The sequence below is a fragment of the Mesoplodon densirostris genome, chromosome 11 (genome assembly GCF_025265405.1).
Source record: "Mesoplodon densirostris isolate mMesDen1 chromosome 11, mMesDen1 primary haplotype, whole genome shotgun sequence".
In the NCBI taxonomy this organism is placed as follows: domain Eukaryota; kingdom Metazoa; phylum Chordata; class Mammalia; order Artiodactyla; family Ziphiidae; genus Mesoplodon; species Mesoplodon densirostris.
This window is the reverse complement of record NC_082671.1, coordinates 55274721-55299382: the sequence shown is the minus strand read 5'-3', so window position 1 is coordinate 55299382 and position 24662 is coordinate 55274721. Positions and strand designations below refer to the sequence as shown.

General features: G+C 40.0%; 1 protein-coding gene across 1 annotated transcript in view; it reads right to left on the bottom strand.

Moving 5' to 3' along the window:
- The window catches only part of ADAMTS20 (ADAM metallopeptidase with thrombospondin type 1 motif 20), a 190306-nt gene extending 165857 nt beyond the window's left edge, over positions 1-24449 (bottom strand). Inside the window, exons 1-3 of the mRNA XM_060111904.1 lie at positions 24058-24449; positions 23116-23477; positions 6669-6831 (exon numbers count right to left, since the gene is read on the bottom strand). Of these exons, the coding sequence (XP_059967887.1) occupies positions 6669-6831; positions 23116-23477; positions 24058-24148 (616 nt within the window). The 5' untranslated portion in view covers positions 24149-24449. The remainder of the gene's footprint in view (positions 1-6668; positions 6832-23115; positions 23478-24057) is intronic.
- Between the last annotated feature and the right edge of the window lie 213 nt (positions 24450-24662).

Below are 24662 nucleotides of genomic sequence, written 5' to 3'. Positions count from 1 at the left end.
GTATTGGCACAAAAACAGAAATATAGATCAATCATACAGGATAGAAAGCCCAGAGATAAACCAATGCACATATGGTCAACTCATCTATGGCAAAGGAGGCAGGAATATACAATGGAGAAAAGACAGCCTCTTCAATAAGTGGTGCTGTGAAAACTGGACAGCTTCATGTAAAAGAATGAAATTAGAACACTCCCTAGCACCATACATAAAAATAAACTCAAAATGGATTAAAGACCTAAATGTATGGCCAGACACTATCAAACTCTTAGAGGAAAATATAGGCAGAACACTCTATGACATAAATCACAGAAAGATCCTTTTTACACACCTCCTAGAGAAATGGAAATAAAAACAAAAATAAACAAATGGGACCTAATGAAACTTAAAAGCTTTTGCATGGCAAAGGAAACCATAAACAAGATGAAAAGACAACCCTCAGAATGGGAGAAAATATTTGCAAATATGTAATCCCAATACAGAGAAATATGTAATCCCAATACAGAGAAAGGAAGATTTTTAAAAACTGTTTAATTCTAAAGAGTATGTAGTTTTCGGGTAGTCCTTCCTGGAAGAACTATTGTTACCACAGTTAAAATATAGAGGATTTCAGTTACCTATAGTGATATATACATTTCAAAATACACCTGACAGACTGGATAAACATACCTTCTGGTTCTTAGCATATTGTTTCCCTTCCTCATTTGCCCATTTCACACAATTCACCCAATGTGGGAATCATTAACTTCACTATAAGTAAAACTAGATAATACAAGACTTCACAAATAAAATAGGACTCAAAGCTCTGGAAATTGCCACAGGCCTAATAATGCAACACAAAATAAGCATCAAGTATAGCAGACTAATTCTTCTCTTTGGAATGCATTCTTAAACACATGCACATTTCACAATTATGGTAAAGCAGAGCACACAACTGGTAAAACAGGTCAGCTAATAAAATAACCCTGTACGTGTGGAACAAACAATTGTCAGAGCACCACAAGGTCTTCCCCTCACAGAAAACATGCATAAGTTGAGGATGATTATAGCTCAGAATTACTCTAAGGATAAGTGACATATGACTATGACGAGTGCTTTGAAAAGCATAGAACCATATATATGTATCTTCTATTCCATAGCATTCACAGTCTCAAAATCTTAATAGGTCAAATTTCACAGTTTAAGATATTTCCTTGGTTTGGGATGAAATTTAACTTAAGAACATTACTAGTACAATAAGACTGAAGAATAGCCACTTAGGGAAATAATACACTATTTTCATGCACTTTAGAATACTGATGAACAAATAAAGCAAAACAGGAAAACCTGAGTGGGTGAGGCAAATAATTTGTTATTCAAATATAAATCAGTCTTTTCTAGTTAATTGAATAAGGCTTTAAAAAGCAATACTTGTTAAGTTTCCACTATAGCATTTGCTTGATTTAGACATAAATTTGGACACCAAAAGAATAAAGGCTTCTTTTGGGGGTTCAGGCGAAGAGCGAGATAGAAGAGAGAATGGCTTCGGATTTAGATGTATTGAGTCTAAGATGTCGCTGGGACATACAAGAAAACATCAGCATCATGCAGTTGTAAACCTGAGATGTCATCTCAAACCAAGCTGAATATAAACATTTTTAAGTTCTCTAACATTTAAGTTAGTAGTTAAAATTAGAGAAGTACAAAAAATCACAGACTATATAAGAAATGGTGTAAACTGGTGGCCAAGAAGAGTACTTTTAAAAAATGCTTACCTTAGAAGATGGTAAAGTAGCAACAACCAGGAACTGAAATGGGAAGAAAGGTAAGAAAGAAAAGCAGCAAAGATGGACACAAAGTGTGTCAGAGAAGCCAAAGTTGATCAAGAGTGAGAAATAATCTCCCCAAATGACGTAACAGTAAGCCTGAGAGAGATGACTGCTTTTGGCAAGTAGAAGCTCATAAGAGATCTTTGAGAGAGTAGTTTTTTTTTGTTTGTTTTTTGTTTTTTGTTTTTTGTTTTTGCAGTATGCGGGCCTCTCACTGTTGTGGCCTCTCCCGTTGCGGAGCACAGGCTCCGGACACGCAGGCTCAGCAGCCATGGCTTGCGGGCCCAGCGGCTCCACGGCATGTGGGATCTTCCCAGACCGGGGCACGAACCCGTGTCCCCTGCATCGGCAGGCAGACTCTCAACCACTGTGCCACCAGGGAAGCCCTGAGAGTGTAGTTTTAATAAAGGGTGGGCAAATGAGTGACATCTCTATAGTCATTTCTATAAATATTTAGAAGCTTGAGCTGACTCTTAAAAATACCATTAACAAGTTATTAGTTCAAAATATTGGCCATTGTCGTGGCCATATTTACAATCCTCTCTTCCTACATTAATGGTACCTCCTTCTCTACCCACAAATTTATAAAATGTTATAAATGTCAGGAACCTTAGAAATCATTAAAAGATTGCAAACTGGCAGCCAACGGGCCAAATTCAGCTCTCATGTTTCTATCTTTTTCCCCCACTTAAAAAAAATCTTAGATCTTCAGCTTCTCTGTAAGATACAAAGGATCTGGTTATAATGGTCCCACACTTCCAATGCACCTTTTGCAAGAAGCATGTCTATTCCACTGCCCTAAGGACACCTCAACGTCCTAATGACACCTCACTTCACTCATTTCTGGTAACTGCGTTCCTGTATCTGTGAGGTATCTAAGATAGAAACTCCTAAACTTGACTTAAATAGGAAACATTAAATTCATCAGCCATTCACTACCTACTCTAGGTTAAGACCCAGAGAGGTTAAGGTCTCAAAGTCAGTTAGAGAGCCAGAAGTAGAACTCTGTTCCCTGACTCCCAGCTTACTAAGTGAACCGTGGCTTCTGCTGACACTAAAGATACCTCTGGGTTTCCCCAAACACATGCTGATTAATTATCTTTAAAGGAAAGGAAAATAATCTATAAATATAATTTTATTAAGAAGACAATTCTCAGACATTCACAGAAATATCCAAATTGATCACTCACAAAAAAAAATCTTTATCATATCATCAAAATTGAAGGAAATGCTTTAAGGAAATCATCTTTAATTTATTCTTTATGTGCACTTTACTTGTTTGATACGTCTTTTGTTGACAAGATAGCTGCTTTCTTGGATTCGGTCTTTCTGCCTTCAGTCTTTTCTTATTCAAATCCAAAGTTAGCTTTAAAAATAATCTGCCAGCTGAGTAATACGTTATAAGATAGGATGTCTCTGTTTTGAAAGTTCTTCATTTCCCCAGGGCTTACGGAATAGCCTACAAGACCCTTGGAGCCCTTTCGGTCAGCCTGTGTGCTTTCACGGCCTCATCTTCCCTTACCTCCTACACTCTTCTTCACACACATCAGGACGCTGAAGACACAAATATTATTCCCCCTTATCTGGAGGTCTGTCCTAACCAACTGCTGTAGTTTTTGTAACTGATGAGTTGGTATTAATCACAGGACCAAACTAACAGCGAAAGATGTTTATATGTCCACCACAGTCCAGCTTTCAACAAGCACACTGAAACCGTATTACAAACCTTCCGACCACAAACCACAAATTGTGATCAGTGTTTCACTTCCTGCCCAACAGGAGACACCCTGTGTAAAAACTTCCCATCACTGCAGAAACAAAGCCTTTGCCCGTGCTTTTCCCTCCCTCCTTCACCTCCTGACCAAGCTGGGTGCTTCTCCATGAGACCCAGGGGGGCATGTCCCCATCTCTTGGGGACTTAAGTAATAAACTCTTCTCTCAAAGGCAGTTATCTTTATGTCTATCTTCTTAGCATACTTAACTAAAACAAATCCCGAAGATGTTTTAATATAAGCCCATCCTCCTTTTTTTTTTTTCTTAGAAAATGCCGATAAATCCTTCACAGTGAAAATTAAATGGTTTAAATGTCACCTCCTTGGTGAAACCCAGGGCAATTTTTGTTGCTCAGCCGCTTGATCTGCTCCTAACACAGGTAGGGCAGCCTCTGCTCAGTTTTGCAATTTTTCTGTTTTTGTGCTCTTTTGTACCCATTGGGCTTGGAGGACCTAAATGAAGAGAAACACTCAAGTCTTACCCAGTTCCCTCCTTTATATATATTAAGGACTCAATGAATAAATTTGCAATGGGAGAAAGGGAGCAAGGCTCACCGGATCCCCTGAAGAACACAGACCAGCTCTGATCCGCCTTGGAGGATAAACAACAACAGAACCACACTTAACAGAATCCAGAGGTTTATTTTCATTCCTGTCAGGCTTTTCAGGGCTTCCCTCTCCCTTGGGTTTTAATCTTGTTACTATGTGGTTGTTTGTTCATTTCATGGGTTTTATGGGCTTGTTTTGCTATTTCCACTGGATTTTACTTAGACTAAGTCTGATGTCTACCTGGGAACCTGGCATCCACAAAGGCTTAGGTTTGGCTACCAAATATAATTCGTATGGCCTCAAGGCACATGGTGAAATCTGATGTTAAAAACAACTTAATCTAATTCATCAAGGCTGAAGTCACTATGAATTACAACATTTTAGGGTTGTAATGAATTAAAATCAATAGAAATATGGGGGGAAGATGACCTTTCCTTTTCCAATTAATCCTTTTGGTTCAAGCCCTAAATCTTTAGGCCTACCTATTTGAAGAATTCTCCTGAATGAAGGTTTACCTTTAGAATATGTAAGATTCTGCAAGTATTTCTGAACAACAATGTGTGAACTGGGGAAGAAGAAAAAAGCCTTTGATAACATTTTACTAATTACATTTATAACTCTCCATTTTTACTAACAAGATGATGATTAACAGGTAAGTATTTAGGCCACTAATTGATTGCCTTTTTTAGTGATTAAAAATATGCATGTTAACTATACCTAAAAATGTAGGTAATTTAAGAACTGAAAAGAATGATACTACTTTTAACATTTTAGTAGATAAATGTTGTGGGAAATAATATCATGATTAAAAGTAAATCCCATAGCTTTCTACTTGCTTGTTATTTGTAGCTTTATAATAAATCTAACTTAGTATAAGTTTTTTGGTTTTTTAAACAAAAGGGCCTGGCTTTTCTTGAACCATTCTCTTTCTGATAATGAACACTGATTGTGAATGCAAAACCTTGCATATCATTATGTGAAACATTTATGCATTCAGAGTGTCTACTTGGTGGCTTTCTTCTTAAGAAGCTAAACAATTCATTAAACAAGCTGCTCCTGAATGGTAGATCAGAACAAGCATAAGCTGCCTTCTGTAGAATTCTATTGTGGAGCTGTACCCATTTGTGTTTTCTTTGAAGCCACAAAAATGAAACCCTTATGCTCATATTAAAAGCATAAGAAAGGCATCTATTGTGTCAATAGACTTAAAACACGGCCTTAGACACAGTGAGAACCACTCCAAAATGGCACTCTTATAATAGCAAAGGTTAAGAAGTGCATTCCCAGGGAAAACCTTCAAAGGCCTACATATCATTATATCCCAAAACAGATGGCATTGCAGTGTTTGGAACTATAGTTTATGGACACCTACAATCTCAAATAAATCCTTTCTAATCCCACTCTTTTGTCTAGATTTTGTACTTTGATGATAACTGCAGGTGCTTTTCTCCATTCTTCATAGAGTGACAGGGTGACAAAATGATACAGTGAAGATTCATGTACATATATGGACACAACTCTTAATACAACTTCTATGCAATGTACAAGTATTCTACTAGCAACAGACTTACACGTTATAGAAACTGGCAATTCCTAGACTGTAATCTATGATAAATCATTAGTCTGAATTTTATAGGAAATAATGAAAAAAAACACATCTCTCTCATATATTGCTGAAAATATAAACTGATAAAAACCACTTTGCAAAACAATGTGGAATTCTCTAGTATCTATGTGTATACTTTGGAAAAACTCAAACACAGGAGATAAGGACAAAAGATTTCACAGCAGCATTGTTTATAATAGCAAAAAACTGCAAATAACCCAAAAGCTCATCCACAGGAAAATGGATATGTGAACTGTGATATACTCAGCAATGAAAATGAACAGCTGCTACATGTGCCCACGTGGATGAACCTCAGAAACAATGTTAAGCAAAAAAGTCCCAGAAAACGATCTGCAATGCTTCCTTCATGCAAATTTAAAAGCATGCAAAATCGAGCAACATGTTATTGTTACTTAGGTTCAGGTTTTTTTTAATCATGTAAAATTCGGCTGAGAAAAATCATACTACTGTGACTAAAAGACTGAAATAAAAGTTTTCTGATTCTTTGCTACAAATCTCGTATACAGTGGACCCTTGAACAACATGGGTTAGAATTGCACGGATCCACTTATGTGAGTTTTTTTCACTAAATTTTTACTACAGTACTACATGATCATGGTTGTTTGAATCCATGGATGGAGAACTGAATATAAGGAGGGCTGACTGTAAAGTTATACATGTATTTTCAATTGTGAGGGTGTCAGTGCCCCTATCCAACATGCTGTTCATGGGTCAACTCTACTGAACACATTTTTGGATTCAAATTTAGTCTACAACAAAATTGCCTATAGATAATTTCTAATGGATCCTTACAGGTCAAGAAAATTTATTTAAAATATCATATATATCAATATTTAAGGAAAATATGTAAATTCTAACCTGAAAAGGATTTAAATAGTATATTTTTACTGTAAAGAGTTTTACTTCATAGTTTACCTGAAACTTCACAAGGCTTGTGAGACTGTAGAAAATAGTTCCTCTTTAATTTCTGTCTGTATATAAGATGTGGCTTGTTATGATCATCTTCATGTTCACTCCCATCTGCCTTCATTATAGGTTCTAAGAAATATTCACCATCATGTGCTTTAAATGTTCCCATCTGGAAATAAAGAAAATAAAAATTAATTTTCTTCTATCACTAAGCAGAGAAAGCACGCTGTGCCACAGGTTAAAATGAGAGCACAGAAACAAGACAGCCAGGAGTTCATTCACTAAATGCCATCAATTAAACATAATGTTTCTTTCCTGGCTCACTTCTCCCTCTTATGTATAAAGTCATGGAGACTGGATAATATTCCAATAAACCAAGGAGAAATGACAGGTATTCCAGGTATAAAGAATAGCATAGGCAAAGGCATTAAAATGGCCAAAAGCTTAGCACATTCTAGAAGTAAGAAAGCCTCTTTCTTTGGCTTTGGTCTATGTAAGGTAATAGAGTGAGACAAGACTTAAAAGGAAGGCTGGGGTCAGATAAAAGATCTTGAATGTGACACTAGCAATTTAGAATTTGTAAGCAATGGGGAGCCATTGAAGAGTTTTCTCAAAGACCTGTCTCCTGAATTCCAGAATCCAATATCCAACTTGCTTTTTGACACTTCCTAGTAGCATTCTCAACCTCAACATGTCCAAAGACAAACTCTTTCTTTTCAGTCCAAACCTGCTATTTCTTCAATTCTCCCTCTTTCAGTAAATGGCAACAGTATTATTCAGGTAGCTTAGGACAAAAATCCTTAGAGAGAAACCAAGGATGGGTCTCTCTCAAATCCCACAGTCAATTCATCTGCAAATGTAAATGGCTCAACCTTCAAGGTATAACTGAAATCCAACCACTTCTCCCAAATTTTATCACTACACCCATGATCTAACCTAACTTTCTCTCCTTTCTGAACTAAATCAATAGCCCTCTATTGTCTCTACAGAGGAGTCACAGTAATTTTTAAGTCTAGATCATGTTGCTCTCAAATCAAAAAAACAAAACCAAAAAAGTAACGTGATTTCTCACGTCATTTGGTAAGATTCAAATTCCTTACCATGGTCCAAAATGTCCTGCGTGATCTGCCCACCCCTTTACACCACCCAGTCCCTCCAAGCACACAGATGACCAACAGCTCTGACCTCACCTTCTCTGATTCTACCTTGGCTCATTCTACAGCTCCATTCCTGATGTCTTTGCTATTCCTCAAACATGACAAATATTCTCTCACCTCAGGACCTTTGCACTTTCTAAACCTGCCTCAAGCACTTTTCCCTGCTCACTCCCACTATCACTTGTTTCAGGTCCCTAGTCAACATTCATGACCCTATTTAAAAATGTTACCCAGCCTCCTACGTCTATCCCCACTATCCAGTTTCATTTTTCTCCATAATGCTTATCACTACCTGATAGATTATTATTTATATTTGTTTCTTGTCTGATACCATCCACTAAAATATAAGTCCATGAGAGTAGAGTTTTGCCTGTATTCTTCTCTGCATGCCTGTCATGTCTACCACATAGCGGATATTGGATAACATATATTAAAGGGATGAATAAGACTGTAAGACATGGAATTTAATCTAGTGACACCATATGGTAGAATACTAGCAGTTATAAGATAGAGGCTATAGCCCAGAAGAGAGGTAACAAAACCTGAATTATGGTGACAGTGATGGTATAGCAGTTGGAAGAGAAAGATTACAAGATGCGAATGCCTGAGGAAAGCAGAAAAACAGACAGTGAGAGGGAGAACTTATGATAGAGATAATTTTCTGGGAAAATATTATTTACCAAAATGACTCCAGAAATGTTAAAAATCCAAACAGACCCCTTTTCTACCAAACAATAGAAAAAGATGTCAGAGTCACATCACACAAACTCCTGGCCTTGATGATTTCATAGAGGAATTCCACCAAACCTTGAAAGAGCAGATAATTCCACTGTTATTTGAACTGTTCCCAAAAATGAAAAAAATCCAAGTTATTTTTATGAAGCTAGTGCAAACATATAGCAAAGCCTGGTAAAGACAGCACGAAACAAAACAACAACCCAGAAAAACAAAACAAATACAGGACAAGCTCACATATGAATATCAAGCTAAAAGTCCGGAATTGTATTGACAAACAAAAGTCAGTAATGTGTGAAAAATACATGACGGGATGGAGTTTATCATAAGAATGTAACTATGGCTCAATATTGGAAATCTTAATTCATCATAACCACTTATACAAATGGAAAAAAAGTCACATGCCTTTTGAAAAAAATCACCATTCTTGATGTCAAAAACATCAATAAAATATAAATAGGTAGATGCTCCCTTAACAAGATAAACTCTATCACAGCCCAAAGACAGTATCATGTATAACAAAGATATATGCAAGGCATTCCCACTTAGATCAGGAATATAAGGATGCCCAGTATCACCTGTCCTAGACAACAGAATTAGATAAAAGATTAGAAACATAAAATTGGAAAGGAAGAGCTAAAACTTTCATCTTCATAGGCAAAACAAATAAGAACTAACTGAAAAACTACTATAAAAACTAAGTGAGGGCTTCCCTGGTGGTGCAGTGGTTGAGAGTCCGCCTGCCGATGCAGGGGACACGGGTTCATGCCCCGGTCCGGGAAGATCCCATGTGCCGTGGAGCTGCTGGGCCCGTGAGCCATGGCTACTGAGCCTGCGTATCTGGAGCCTGTGCTCCGCAACAGGAGAGGCCACAACAGTGAGAGGCTCACGTACCGCAGGGAAAAAAAAAAAAAAAAAAACTAAGTGAATTCAGTGAGAAAATACACAGGCTTCAGTAATATTCATGTGTATAAAAAACAGGGAGAAGATACTATGGATGGAGCAATCCAATTTACAAAAAAATGGTTAAATGCCCAGGAATAAAACAAATTTGTCAGATTCCTGTAAAATGTCAAAGGCCTACTAGAGAACAAAGGAAGAGAACTTAGAAACCACTTGCCATGTTCGTCAATATAACAAGATCTCAAAAAAATATCAACAGATTTTTTAACATGTAAACTGCTTCCAAAGTAGATACAGAAAAAAGAAATAACCAAGATAATTATAAGAAAACAGTGAGGTGGGACTAGGACTACAAGATATTAAAATATTATAAAGCCACATTAGTTAAATACTCCAATGCTGGCATATGAGGAGACCAACGGACCAATTAACTGAAAAGAAAGGCAAGCAATAAATCCTAAACCATAGGACTTAGTATTATTAGTATATAGACTGCATCTCAAATCAATGAGGAAAGAGTATATTTAATAAATAGATTGTGACATGTGGGCAAACATCTGGACAAAATATTTTGGATACATCCCACACAGAATAAATTCCAAAGGGTCAGTGATGTAGACTTTTGAAATAAAACTGTAACAGCACTAGAAGGTAACATGAGAGAATGCCCCTTTAACTTTGGAATAGGGAAGGTCATTCTAACCATGACTCAAAACCCATTAAAAAATGTTAAACTTCACTCAGGAAGAACAGAAATTAATACTAAACTGAGAAACCATTTTCACCTATGAGACTGGCAAAATTCTAAAAGTTTTATAACATACTTCAAATGTGTCTGTGGAAAAACGGGCACTCTGATACACAGCTGTTGAAAATGTAAATTAGTGCAATCACAATGCAAAGCATTTAGCAATATCTATTGCAATGACAAATGTGTTTGTTCTTTAACACAGCAATTCCCCTTTTGAAAATTTATCCTACAGATACTGTACATTTCTACACATGTTGAGCTAACATAATTAAGGTTACTAACTACAGCACTGTTTTTAACAGCAAAATATTGGAACCAATTCAAAAGTCCACTGTTAAAGTATATTTACATAAACTATGGTATAACCATATAATGGAATATCTTATTGTTATAGACAAAAAAGAATAAACATTTTATGTAGTGATATGGAAAGACCTCCAATATAATTATTATACCAAAATATAAAACTGTGAAACAGGATGTATAGTATACTACCATTGTGCAATAAAGGGGAAAAAACTAAATATTTCTATTTGCCTGGTTGCTATTAAAGAAATGCTAGGATTCATGAGAAACAGTACAGGTAGAGGTGGGAGAAAGCAGATGGATTCCTAGGAAGGACTAGGTATAGCATCATTTTCACTTCAGGTACTTCATATACACTGTTCCCAATTCCCACCCTTCACCTCATATTCTTGCCACAGCCCCCTGCCTGGTGGACTCCATCTCATGTTCAAGTCTCAGCTTCAAATAGCAGCTACCCAGAAAGTCTTTCCTACCAGCTAACTAGGTAACCACATCCCTACCCCTAATCCTGAAAATATATTACTTTTTTATTCATTCATTTATTTTTTGGAAGTACGCGGGCCTCTCACTGTTGTGGCCTCTCCCGTTGCGGAGCACAAGCTCTGGATGCGCAGGCCCAGCAGCCATGGCTCACGGGCCCAGCCGCTCCGCGGCATGTGGGATCTTCCCGGACCGGGGCATGAACCCGTGTCCCCTGCATCGGCAGGCTGACTCTCAACCACTGCACCACCAGGGAAGCCCATGAAAATATATTACTTTTTTAGAGTTTACTACTGTTTGATTTCTTCAGAGCACTTACGATGTTGTATTTATATATTCGTTTGCTATTTATAACTGTTCTCCCTCATTAGACAGGCTTCATACAGGAAGAGACCTAACCCTGAATTTACATTGCCTTATACAATACCTGACACACAGCCAGCATGGTACACAATAAATATCTGTTAAACCAAGAAAGAGATTATTTCCTACTTTTTGTAAACTCAGCTTATATTGAGCAGAAGTAGGACAAAGCTGGACACGCAAGGTGGAGCTAGAATATGAACTCTTGAATGTAGGGATGTTATAATAAAAAGAGTCCATAAGCAGGTGAGAAAAAAATTGCATTTTTATTACCATGAACCTATAACTGAAAGTTAGAATTTTCTTCAACTGTGAACGTGGGCAACAAATCCCAGTGATGTTGCCAGTGGAGAGCAGATATTTTCATCATATGAAGATGTTTGAGATATCAAAATATTGTTTATGCTCAACGACTGTGTTATTACATCTGCCATTAGATCTTATTTAATGTGGTAATAGGTAAAATTTTACATAACTATTTTTAATATCCTGATAACTGTATTTCAATAAAATTGGTTTATTTTGTAATTTATCTTAGGCACTTGAAAACATTCTGAGAAGGGCTCCGTTGGTGAATTATCAACAGGTTTGAAGAGAAATGGGAGGAGGAAGGAGAGTCAAAGAGATAACTTCAGAAGATTAAATAATATCTTTGTGCAGCTGCTAAGACAGCAAGGGATGAAACAGAAAGAACTTGCACCCACTAGTAGCCAAGAGAGTGGAAAGAATCCCTCAAATGGTCAGCTCTGACCGATAAATCTCTTTCTCTAGTTTGGTGAAGCTAAATCATCGAGGGTAGGCATTTATCATAATTTCAATAGCTAACTCGGATCTATACAGCAGACATCATTCATATACACTTATAATTTATTTCCACCTAATAATAACTGAGGTAAATTATTATTATCCCCACTTTACAGGTGAGATGAATGAGGAACAGTGAGGTTAAGTACCTTGTCCAAGTCTTACACCTAGTAAGTGACAGGACCAAGATGTGAACCCAGTTAGGCTGGCTCCACAGTTCGTGCCTTAACCCAATGCACTGTGGTACTGATCATACACCAATTCTGATAAACCCTACAAGACAGCTGACAAATATTTAATGAGCAGGCAGAGTTCTAGGAATCTAGAAATCCCTGCCTTCCAAGAAGTCATACTTATATGGGAAAAGACAGATAATAAAAAATGTAATATGCCTGGTGGTAACAAGTACAATAAAGAAAATAAGGCAAGGAGACAGAGAATCCCAGAGGGTGGGGGGAGGCACTCTAGGCTGAGGCTACAATAATGAGGGGGTAGCCACGGAAAACTCTGGGAGAATACTGCAAACAGAAGAGCGGAGACTGAAAGGCCCAGTGATGGAGAAAAGCTTGGCAGGTTCAAGTGACAGAGAACAGTGAGGCTGAAACTTTGCCAACAAGGGGATACGCAGCAGAAGCTCAACAGGTAGGGGCAGGCTGCACTCATTATGTTTGACACTGGAAAGCACTCATCATGCCTCTGAATACACAAATGTACATTTACCTACATGTAAAACTTGGCAAGTTTCCACTTAGAAAAGCATATTTCTGTGAAAAACCAATTCAGAAATGAATAACTAAGTTATGGATGCTATGATAAGCAGTTTTAGTGAATGAGGCTTCATTTTCATTTCTTAATTATCTTTAAATTATTTAGGGATAATAACTTTGAAATTGTTGCTTTAAATTCCATTGTAAAGAGCATATGTAAATCACTATTTTAACTGAATAGTCACTGCAAGCTGTTTAAATGATTAGGGCAATTAGAGTCATAAATTCTTCTTTATATTCATAATTATTACCACATCGACCTTTCCTTAAAGGTACCAAAGTCTTTACTATTTTTACAGTTCCCAAACCTAAAACATTGCCTGAGACGTAGCAGGCACTCAACACATATCTGTAGAAATAAACATTTTTCTACATAAATTTATCTATTTATTTTATTTTTGGCTGCGTTGGGTCTTTGTTGCTTCACGCAGGCTTTCTCTAGTTGCAGCGAGCAGGGGCTACTCTTCATTGCGGTGCGTGGGCTTCTCATTGTGGTGGTTTCTCTTGTTGTGGAGCCCGGGCTCTAGGCACACAGGCTTCAATAGTTGTGGCTCACGGGCTTCAGTAGTTGTGGCTCATGGGCTTAGTTGCTCCATGGAATGTGGGATCTTCCCGGACCAGGGCTCAAGCCCACGTCCTCTGCATTGGCAGGCAGATTCTTAACCACTGTGCCACCAGGGAAGCCCAAAATAAACATTTTTGTAACATGGTAAAGTACCTGATTTTCCCCCCATATACCCTTTAGTAATCCATTATTTTTCCCTCTAATATTCTTAAGTTACAATAGTTTAGGGACGTGTCTGAGATATAGTTACATGATTTTGTTTTCTTTTAATGCTAAAAAGTAAAATGTGTAGGTGCTCTTGGTTACATAATGTGCTAGTATATTAGGATTACACATTTTTAAAAGGCCTAAAAATTAAGGAAATTCCATCAGATATACTGAAATTCTAGTCTGTAAAATAGAAAAATTTATAAAGAATTCATCTATTTCTTAGATACTTTTCTAGTATACTATACTCTAGCATATTTCATTCATTCTACAAGTGCTTATTTTCCAAATATAACTACAAATCACTTATTTTCAATACATACCAAAACTCCAGCTTTCTTTGCTTTCCCAGAAAAAATAATTAACTATACTTAGAGGTAACAAAGACTACTTTTGAAACATGAGTAAATGGACCCATGGGAAAAAATCACTTTCTACCTTTTTTAAAAAGCATGCTGAGCAGAAGAAATGTGATAGCATCCTGGTAAAAGATACAAATAGGAATGAGGCAGCTTGTTACTCATCCCAAAGCTATTTTGAATAATGTCACACTGTTCCCAAACAATACTGTAAATGTCTATACCTTGAAAACTTTTTTTATATACCTTTTGGATCAAAATCTGACTATGGGGTACTTCTATGATAATGTTCCAATAAACCCACACATGGGTCCAACCTGCACTCTCATGTGAAAGATGAATATAGTTGTATCGAGTCCATCAGCACTTCCTTTAATCATGCTAGAACACTCTAGCCTGCTAATAATACTGCCTTTATAACTCAGAGGTCTTTTATTCAACAAAACCTCATGCTTAAAAGAGTAATTTCAAGAAAAAATAATTTGTCCTCAAAGGGGTTTGCCTGTATTTATCAATGAAGGACTTAAGAGCATTTTGTTTCCAGCAATATTTCTATAAGCCACCCCACTGCTGAGGACTTTCTCTTCAAAAAATAAAAATATTAGAGCTTTGCCTAAAGTCTCCTAAGGAAGCACTTAATTTTTTTTTTCAACTTGGAAAGGAACCTCATAAGGCATTGGAGGACTTAATAAAACAGGTGGTTCATAGAATTATATTTAGATCATGCCATATTTTTAGCAACCTGCCTTTCTGCGGAGGGGCACTGCAATTTGATTCATGAGAAATGCCAATCAAATTCCAAAGCCTTTCTTTTGATGACTATTAAAAGTAGCATAACTAGTTTTCACTTCGGCAAGGGGTTGCCAATTACTTGAAGCAATGATCTTCTATTTGCCAAGGCAGCAAGTGATTATGCAACTGGTTCCAATTTACTCTCATAGGTCAAAATTTTTATGTTTAGAGAATTTTTATACAATAGTTTTTCCAAAATGTTATTTCAGTATTTTGACATTCATTCATATATTTTTCCCTAAATACTTGGCAAACACATGTATTATAGCCACAAACAATAATGTACTCTCAGATTTTATTAAAGGGTAAAAACAACAAGCACAAAATGTAAACCATTTGGACTCTTTTCCCAAATCATTTACAGTTATCACATAAGCACTGGTAGCTATAGAACTAGTTCAAAATAAAGGTACTATTAAACAAGGCAATTAATTAGAGCTAATACTGAGAATTTATTTTAGTAACAGATTGCTCTCAATTATTAATAAAATTGGATTTTCATTTAAGGACTGAATCACTGGTAATTACTACCATGAAGACAAAAATATTTAGTTTCTCAATCTTTAATCATATGTCATGTTAGAATCAGTTTGATGCGATTTGTAATAAGAAAGCCTGAGTATAAGTCCTGGGTCTGCACTCATGGAATCTTGGGCAAGCCACTTCATATCTCAAACCTCAGTTCCATGACTTATAAAACAAAACAAATAATTCTATCTACCTAACTTCCTTAGAAAGACAATGTGTGTTAAAATGATGTCAGTAACTGTTTTGAAAGTGAGTATAGTTTGATATAGGATGGAAAAGTCTCCACTAAAAACACAAATGTTACATCTACCCTTTTTTACCCTAAGCAGAGTGTGTTATGTAATAAAAGGTCATGAAGATTAACTCTGAGATTCATCTTTATTTTAGGGTACTCTGTTCAATGCAAAAGATATTTTCCCCTGACAGTTCCTCATTATAACACCACTGATCATACCTAGGAAACAGCGTGTTATACATAAGCACACATTGAATGAATGAATCAATGATATGAAGAATATGTAATTGGCCACAGAAGCCTAAAGCAGAAGATTCATTGCAAAGTTTTTGAAAAGAGAGTCTTCTCTCCTCTAGTAGCATTCGTTATTCCCCATTCCACAGGGCAATTCCAGAACTCCAGTATAAATGTGAGAGGAAACACTGCTGATACTCACCTAAAAAGACACTGCTCTCTTACCATGTCCCTACCCATGAGGATGAAGAAAATAAGACAGACTCTGGACTCATCTACCCGAGATTCATGCAGCCAAATGACTCAGCTACATAAATAGTGTCCCAGCAACATCACCAAGGAGTAAATTCTGTAACATTTCTCTTTTTTGTAGGCACTGAGGTATGTTTGAAGTCACATGAACTCACTAAAAGTGGAGAGAACTGTCAAAGAAATGGCCACATTTCTTTGACCTGTGGGGTCCAGGTAGTGGTTCTCAGGACAGCCTCTGCCATCCTCTTACTAAACTATCTGCAAAGACATGAAGCCCAAAGTCATTATAACAATTAGAAATTTAAAACAGTAAGAAATGATAAAGAACTACTCTGTAGGTATATAATGGAAAGATGTTCATGATATATTGTCAAAATGTTATAAAGCAATATTACTTAACAAAGATATATGTACACAACCTGGTCAGCTCTTTCTAGAGAAGATGGAGAAAGAAAGGAAGGCTCAGGATGGATCTGGAAAGATGAGTAGGAGTTTAAGGCAAAGGACATTCTAGACAAAAAGAAGAGTAAATATAAATTCAAACCATTATGAAGATTAAAGTAAACCTATGATAGAATCAAACAAATGTTTCTAGAATAGGTATCTCTTTCTTGCCACCTCTCCTGTTATTAACTTTCCTGATTAATGGCTACAGGATCACTCAGTCATTTAAGTCAGAGTCATTAGAACCATTTTGGTTGTCTACTCTTCTGGTCCAAAATTCTAATGGGTCTCCTACAAGGTGGCTTAACTTCAGCACTACTGACATTTTGATAATTTTTCATTGTAGGAGGCTATTCTGGGCATTGTTGGATGTTTAACAACATCCCTGGCCTCTACCCACCCGATGCCAGTAGCTTCCCTTGCCCCCTGCACAGCTCTCACAACCGAGTGTCCCCAGACTCTGCCAAATATTCCCCGGGGGGACAAAACTGCCCCATTTGAGAACCACTGGTCTCACAGTGCACCTTCCACAGGGACCCAACTCTTCTCACCACTGCAACCACTTTACTTCCTGCGGCTCCCATTCCCCACCTTTACAGGGGTCTTCCTTACTGCAGTGGTGGTCTTCTCAGTGCCTCGCTGTCTCCCCTGCTCCTTGCACAATGGTGCATAAGGGCAGACCCCTCCCAACACACCAAACTAACCCACCATCTACAGTCTAAGCCTTCATGCCTTCACAGTACATTCCAGGACTTAATCTGACTTCAACCTTACCTTTCACCCTCACCTCCTAATCCACCCTACTCTTCAGCTGCAGAGACCCACAAGAAGCCCTTGAATTTTCACATCCCCAAATGTTTATTCATCCCTCAAAGTCCAGCTAAGAAGCCTCCTCCAGCCCAGGTCTCGAAACACTCTTACTCCCTCCTTCCTCAAAGTTCACCCAGCACTCCTTGTATGCCTCTGTTAACAGTATTTAACAGACTATTTTCATTGAGTGTGTGTACGTGTGCCCGGTGTCACTATGTTGTGGCCCTGAGAATGCTGAGCATAATTGACCAAGGACCCCCACTCCAGGTTTTGAGATCCATCCGTGCTTGTGCCCCAACCATATCTCCCATGCACCACTCTAGCCAGTAACTGAGTGTGGCAAGGATATGAAGAGGAAACTCATTCTTAGGAGGCAAGGCACCATTGTCCCAGGCAAATCTGGCTTGAGGGGGGCTTTGCTGAACCTTGCTTAGACTGCCCGGCAGCCTGGGATGCTTCTACCCAACATTTTCATCCTCTCTTCACCTGTTTCAGACTCCACTGCTCGCTCCTTTTTTCTAACACAGACACTTCCCATATTAAACTCTTTGCACATTTAATCCCACCTTGACATCTGCTTCGTGGAGGACCTAGGCTAACACTTGAATGTTAAAGGTAGAGGAATAAGAAATTCCCCCTACTGTTGCTTGAGTATTTGACTAAGTATAGGAATAACTAAAAGGGATCCTTATGAATTTTCCAACAAAAAAATATGAATACAGAATGGCATGTGTAATGACCTGAGGCTATGTGACTTCTGAGCAAATAGGAAGTTTAAAAAATAAAGTTTTCCAAGAAGACAAAAACCGGTAAAGACACAACGGATAGTTTCCATACATTTATCTTCCGTCTGAACATGGAGGTACTACAGCACCTAAATAATCAATCATCAGAGGGCATTAGTGCCTGACATGCCTCAGAATGGTTCACATGAGAAACTTCAAAAAAGTACACACAGCCACTGCAAGCTACTCCGTGAGAATACTGTATAAGCCAGATGCAATGTCTGGTTTTATGACATCTGGAAACTGTTTCTTTCAACCAAAAAGACTGCATTGATTCAAATCCCACCAAGAAACAGTGAAGCTAATTGTCTAAGCAGTCGGGTTAGTCCCTGAGGGCCTTTGGAAGAAGGGAACCCACCAGGTAATGTAAGAGAGCTGGTAGACGGACAGGGGTTGTTGGGAATAGCCTCTGTACAATTTACACATGCCATTCTGACAAGGATATGCCCCAAATATTACAACTTATGGAATACTGACCTCTAGTTTGGCAAGAGTGTATCAACATCATGAGAAAATAGATAATATGGCCATGAAAATAAAGTTTAGGGTTGAATCTAGAGATATTAATGCCTGTTAACTATATACTCTGTGACTTTATCAATGAACTAAAAACAGATTTTGATTAGCCATTATATTACATATAGGTAATTTTATGATTTGGCTCTATTTTCATATCTACTATAGATTTTAGAAATGTCAAAATAAATAATCAGAAATGTTTGAATTATGTGATAAATACTTACACTTAGAAGAAAGAAAAGTTACAGAGAAGGAAAGATTAGAAAAGCAAAAGTTATACCCACATGAAACAAAGAAAATTTCTGGCAGACTCATAGCCCCTCTAGTTCTTGGGCCCAAAACACTTAAGAAAACTAAACAATACAAGTCATGGTTCAGTGGTTTAGTGAAAGAGAAAAACATGTAAATACTAAGACTTGTAGAAGTGGGGGGAAAAAGTAGCTGTGTAGAAATTAAAAGAAAATGTTAGTTTATATGTTTGAGGTTAATGCAACACTAGCAACTGAATGAAATCAATAAGTATGTTGTGATGTCCATTTTTTTAAATGGTTGTATGTACAGAGATATTTGGAAAGTAGTAACTTGGTTTGTATTCCCTTCCTTTAAAAGTCACATTCCTCAGTAGCCACCAGAGAAAGGAAAGGTAGATGCTACCTCAAATGGGAAGATGGAAGGGGAACAGCTCAAATGAATGAGATGTGAAAGGGGAACTCCGTGGATTCCAGGAAGAAAAGAACGATGGAGGCAACGGATACGGCTGGGAAGATGTATGTGCGCTGACTTCTCCACTGGGGGTTTAAGGCCCTGGAGACTGCCAAGACTGCCAAGTCCCCATGCGATGTGGGACTCAAGGGAGGGACCTCTACAAGCCCCTCCCCTCACCCCCCCACACACACATGCACTCACTGAAATAAGAGGTGTGGCAGAGTTTGGCGAAGGGAGGAATCAAGTCCCCCTAGACTTCCATATGCCATGAAGGGTCTCAGAGCCTTAGAGGGGTCTGGAAGATTACCAATGGCATCACCAAACCACCTTATATGGAGAGAGCACTGCAGCAGGAGCTAAGTGACCCTGTGTTGAAGGCTGCACATGCAGCAGCCAGACAAGAAGCCAAATAGGTGCTGCATCCAGAACTCAGAGGGACACGCAGCAACAGAGAGAGTCCAGGTAGAAAAGAGTCAGTGAGCCCCAACTGAGCAAAGAAAAGCCACAAGTTCTCAGGCCCAGAATTCAGCGGCTGGGGCCAAAAAAATGTAAGGAGACTGATGCATAAAGGACATCTAAGGCTAGAGGAACTGGAGGACAGTATGATTTACCCACCTTCCTCCCAAGCAATACAGAGGCCTCAGAACACTGTACTGCCCTGTATGAGGTCAGTTTTCATCAATGGTCAACGTTTGCTTGAATCCAGCCATGACAATGAACATTAGCAGAAAAAAAATGAGGAAGTCACACACTCATTCAATATATTCAGGAAAAGCATTTGATTAAGTACAACATCCATTCATGATTAAAAGCAAAACTAAAAGCAAAGAGCAACTAGCAAAAGAGAACTTCAATAGGACTGGCTCTAAAAGTCCTTCAGTAAATCTCAACTTTAGTGTTTAATGGACTGACAAAAATCAAAGCTGAATCATCACAGGCGCACATATGCAAAGTCACAAAGATGAGCTGGGAAGCAGCAGGAGCAGGGCTGGAAGTGAGCATTAACTGACATCTTGGGCATTGTATCAAGGAGGATCTGCAAAAACTCAGCTGGTCCAGGTTGTGGGTAACACAACTTTATCTGGATCTAAAGATTAATCTGAGACTAAAAAACAGGAATCTGATATAATAATAAATGGACTCTAAAACCTACCAGAAGTTCCACCATTTGATGAAACTATTATTCTAAAGAGTGCTAAGGATAGAGTCGAGGTAGAAATAAAACAATCATAAATATACAGCTAATATCCGTTACAGTGCTAATATCACAAGGGAGATTAGTGACAAAGAAATGTCACTAATCTCATCAGTGATTTAGACTTATAATGGGTCCTGATCATACTTCTAAAAGATTTTTAGATCCTGGTACCTCTAGTTATGTGCTTTATTACTGGAAACTTTCTATCTCTGCTGTGACTGATGTCCTCAACACAGCCCTACACATACAGAGAAATGGAGATAAAGCTGAGTTACATAGGTATGAAAATATGTTTTTAGATGTTAAATCAAACTCTGATAATATCAGTAAGTCTACCAAAAGCAAAGTACATACATAAATCAAATTAATAATGCATGATAACTAGACAATTATATCCAAATTGACACAGTGACAGGAAAGGATGAACTCCTGTTATGACTTAAAAACGTTTCCAACTGTTTTCTGATTTCAAAAAGGAGATATTGAATAATAATTTGAACTACACAAAAATTATGAATCAACATGAGCAGAAACATCACTCCTAATAATGCTTCCCATCTGGAATTTTTTTCCATGCCTTAAATACTAAATCAAGAAAACATGGGCTTCCCTGCTGGCGCAGTGGTTGAGAGTCCGCCTGCCGATGCAGGGGACACAGGTTCGTGCCCCGGTCCGGAAAGATCCCACATGCCGCAGAGCGGATGGGCCCGTGAGCCATGGCTGCTGAGCCTGCGCGTCCAGAGCCTGTGCTCCGCAGTGGGAGAGGCCACAACAGTGAGAGGCCCGCGTACCACAAAACATACTGACCATGACAAATTTGTGGTAGTAAATCTAGAATTTTCTAGACAAACTAAACATTTTGAAAGGTTCTAGAAAAGAGAATATTTTTCTTTCCTTTGACGTGTAGATGGCTGTGTAAATATTAGTGTATTTCTGCCATTCTGATGTTGCATTTTACGCTTATCTACAGCCGAAAAGAAAACTGTCCAAGGCATATATATATGTATACATACATATATATATATCAAGATAATAGCAGAAAAAAGAACAAAGAGATGTTCCAAATCTACTTAGTAATGACCAATACTCACACCCAGGAAGACATTTTACATCAATTACCCTGAAAGGAAGTATTACATTTGGCCTAGAGATAACTGTTATCAATTTTCTACTTCATCAAAGAGTAAACAATGTTGATGTTCTGAAACTCATCTAAAATTTGCCCAGCAAAAGCTAGAATACTTGGAAAGAATCCTGTAGCCAAATTATTAGTTGTTTCTTCTTGAACACGTATTTATCAGAGGAGTTAATGATAAAGTGAGTTCATATATGTTTTAGTGTAAGTGTTCTCAACCAGAGGTTCCATGAACTTGGATGAGAAAGACATCTTTATTTTCCCTAACCTCTGATACATAACATTTCCTTCAATTATGATTGTAGGTAAAACCACAGACATTGTGACTTTGTTGGCAATAATATAATAGCTACTTCAACTCTAATGTAATGTAATACAAAACTATCTGGATTGTTTATTCTCATTACCACTACAAAAGTATAGAAGTAAGTAGTCCCCTCCCCAATAGATATTATTTAACGCATTAATAATGAAGGATGTATTATGACACCACAAATTCTAATACTTGTAACATTTTGATTACTGTTAGAGGTTAAAAGGAAGCCAATTAAATAACATGTATGTTATTTTACACATTTAAATTATGCTGAGAAGAGGCCCTGGGTTTCCCCTAGAATGCTGAAAAGTTGATGGCAAAAAAAAAAAAAAAAAAAAAGTTTAGAACCTCTGTTTTAGAGGGAGAGAAACAAATAAAACACATAGAACCCAATGTTTTATTTCATTTCCTCTCTCCACAATGAGGTTTTTACAAAATCCACATCTTTTACTCTTGTCACTCTAATGATCATTTCTCATTTGCTGGCACCAGATCTTTGTAGATGCTCTACATTTTTAAGTGCAGTGCATTTTAAACTGGCATATTCAACCTTTTCCCCATCTTGTACTTCACAGATTAATGGCCATCCCCACAGTAGCAACAAAACAAAACAAAACAAAACAAACAAACAAAAACTCTTTCTTTTCAAACCTTTCATTTGTTCATTCTCTTTTCATTCTATCATTCTTCATTCAAGGAATAAATTTAAGTAAATTCAGGGAGTCTGCCTTAATAGATGGTCCAGAATGGGTGTGTCTGAATGAAGGAGGCTGTCGTCGTGCTGGAAATCACACTTCCTGTGTAGCAGAAAGCCACTCCCCACCTCCCTGACTAGCTCAGCATCTGACACTCTTTCTCGCAGCTTTGCACAGAAGGGTCAATTTTGCCCAGCAGGGAGAGACTTGCTGATCCTCCAAACCCTTCTCCCCACTGCCAGGAAGGAGTGGCCTCTGGCTTGGGTTCATCTAGGTGTTAATCCCTCTGGTGGCCCACTCTGAGCTCTTGGGTCAACCAACCGCCCATTCGGGAAAAGCCAATGCCCAGCTCCCTGAACGAGCAAGGATGGAACCCAAGAAAATGCCAAGGGACCCGAGGGCGCTTACCAAGCCTCCACAAAGGCTGAAGACGGCTGTGTGATCCTCCTGAGCATTGACCTGGCCGCGGTAGAAGCAGTGGCGCAGGTCTGGGGGCGCCGTGCGGCGCTCCTCCGCCCGGAGCGCAGGGGCTCCCAAGTGCACTTCGGTGTAGCCGGCAGCCAGGAAGGCCGCGTCGGCGCTCAGGTTCAGCTGGAAGACCTGCCCGTAGGCGCGGATTCGGTAGTGGGTCCTGAACGGCGTGGGCTCCAGCGCCTCGGCGCTGCGCTTCCTCCGGCTGAAGTGGTGGCTCTTTGGGAACACTTCGCCGAACTCATTGACCCGCGCGGGGGTCACCACTTCGTAGGAGGCCAGTGTCCTCACCAAGGCTTCTGCAACCACAGCGATACGGCCGTTGAGTCCCTACCCGTTTCCACCTCCCCAGCGCCGAATTTCTTCAACCAAACGTCCCAGCCAGAGGGCCGAGGCCCCAGGTCCCCATACCCCCGGCGGGGCGCGACGAAAGAACACACGCTGGCGAGCGCGCGCGCACACACACACACGTGCGCTCTGTGAGTGTGCCTGCCTGCTTTCCCACACCCCCGATTCGCTCCACCCTCCCCAAGCAGGGACCCTGACACTCAGGGCCCTCAGCAGCACCTCCTTCCCGCGCCCCTCTTCGCCTCCCTGCCGCCGCCAACTCGTGCCCCGCGGGCGCCCGCGCCACCCTGCCCCACGCGTCCCCGCCGCGTGGTCCCCGGAGGGAGACGTGTGCCACGCGCGCGATTCCTCGAAACACCGCGCAGCCGCAACCTCCGGGGATGCTTGGGGCTGACTGATCCCGGGGTCCCGAGAGCCCCGGCAGGGCCAGGGTCCCCCAGCGGGCAGAGCCGCTCCCCCCGCGTCCGTCCGCCCGTCCCACTCGGGCACGCGCCCCACCTCGCTGCTGAAGGCGCCCCGCGGTGACCTTACCCTGCCTGGGGTGGAAGTGAACTTCCCAAGACCTGGTGATGAAGAGCGAGAGCTGGTAGAGCAGCCCCGTCAGCCACTTGGCCACCCGCATGGTTCCACCGGGGGGATCCCGACCGGGGAGGCCAACCAGAGACGCCCGCCGCCCCGCCGGCTTCCCCGCGCTCCGCTGCCTCTCCTCCCTCTCGCCCGCCGCTCTCCGCGCCGGCAGCCGCGGCGCCTCAGCAGCCTCCGGAGCAGCAGCCCCGGCCCCGGGCCGGCCCGTCGCGCCACACCGCCAGCCTCCGCTCGCTGAGCCACTGCTTCATCGCACTGCAGCCCCGCAGCCTCCGGCTCGCAGTCGGCAGCCTCGCTCCGTTTCCTGCGCCCGCACAGCCCTCAGAAGCCCTCTCCTTGCCTCCAGCCCAGAGCGAGGAAGCGACCCGACCTAGCAGGAACGGTGCCAATATAGCCACCCCGGGCCTGGCGAGTTGGGGGGGAGAGCCCGCCCCCAGGGGCCGGGCCCGGCCAATCAGCTGGAGGCGCGGCCCGGGCTCGCCCTCCGGCGCGCTGCCCGCCCCCAGCCCCTAGCCGCAAGCGGAGTGCGTTCGCCGCAGGCTCCCGCTGTG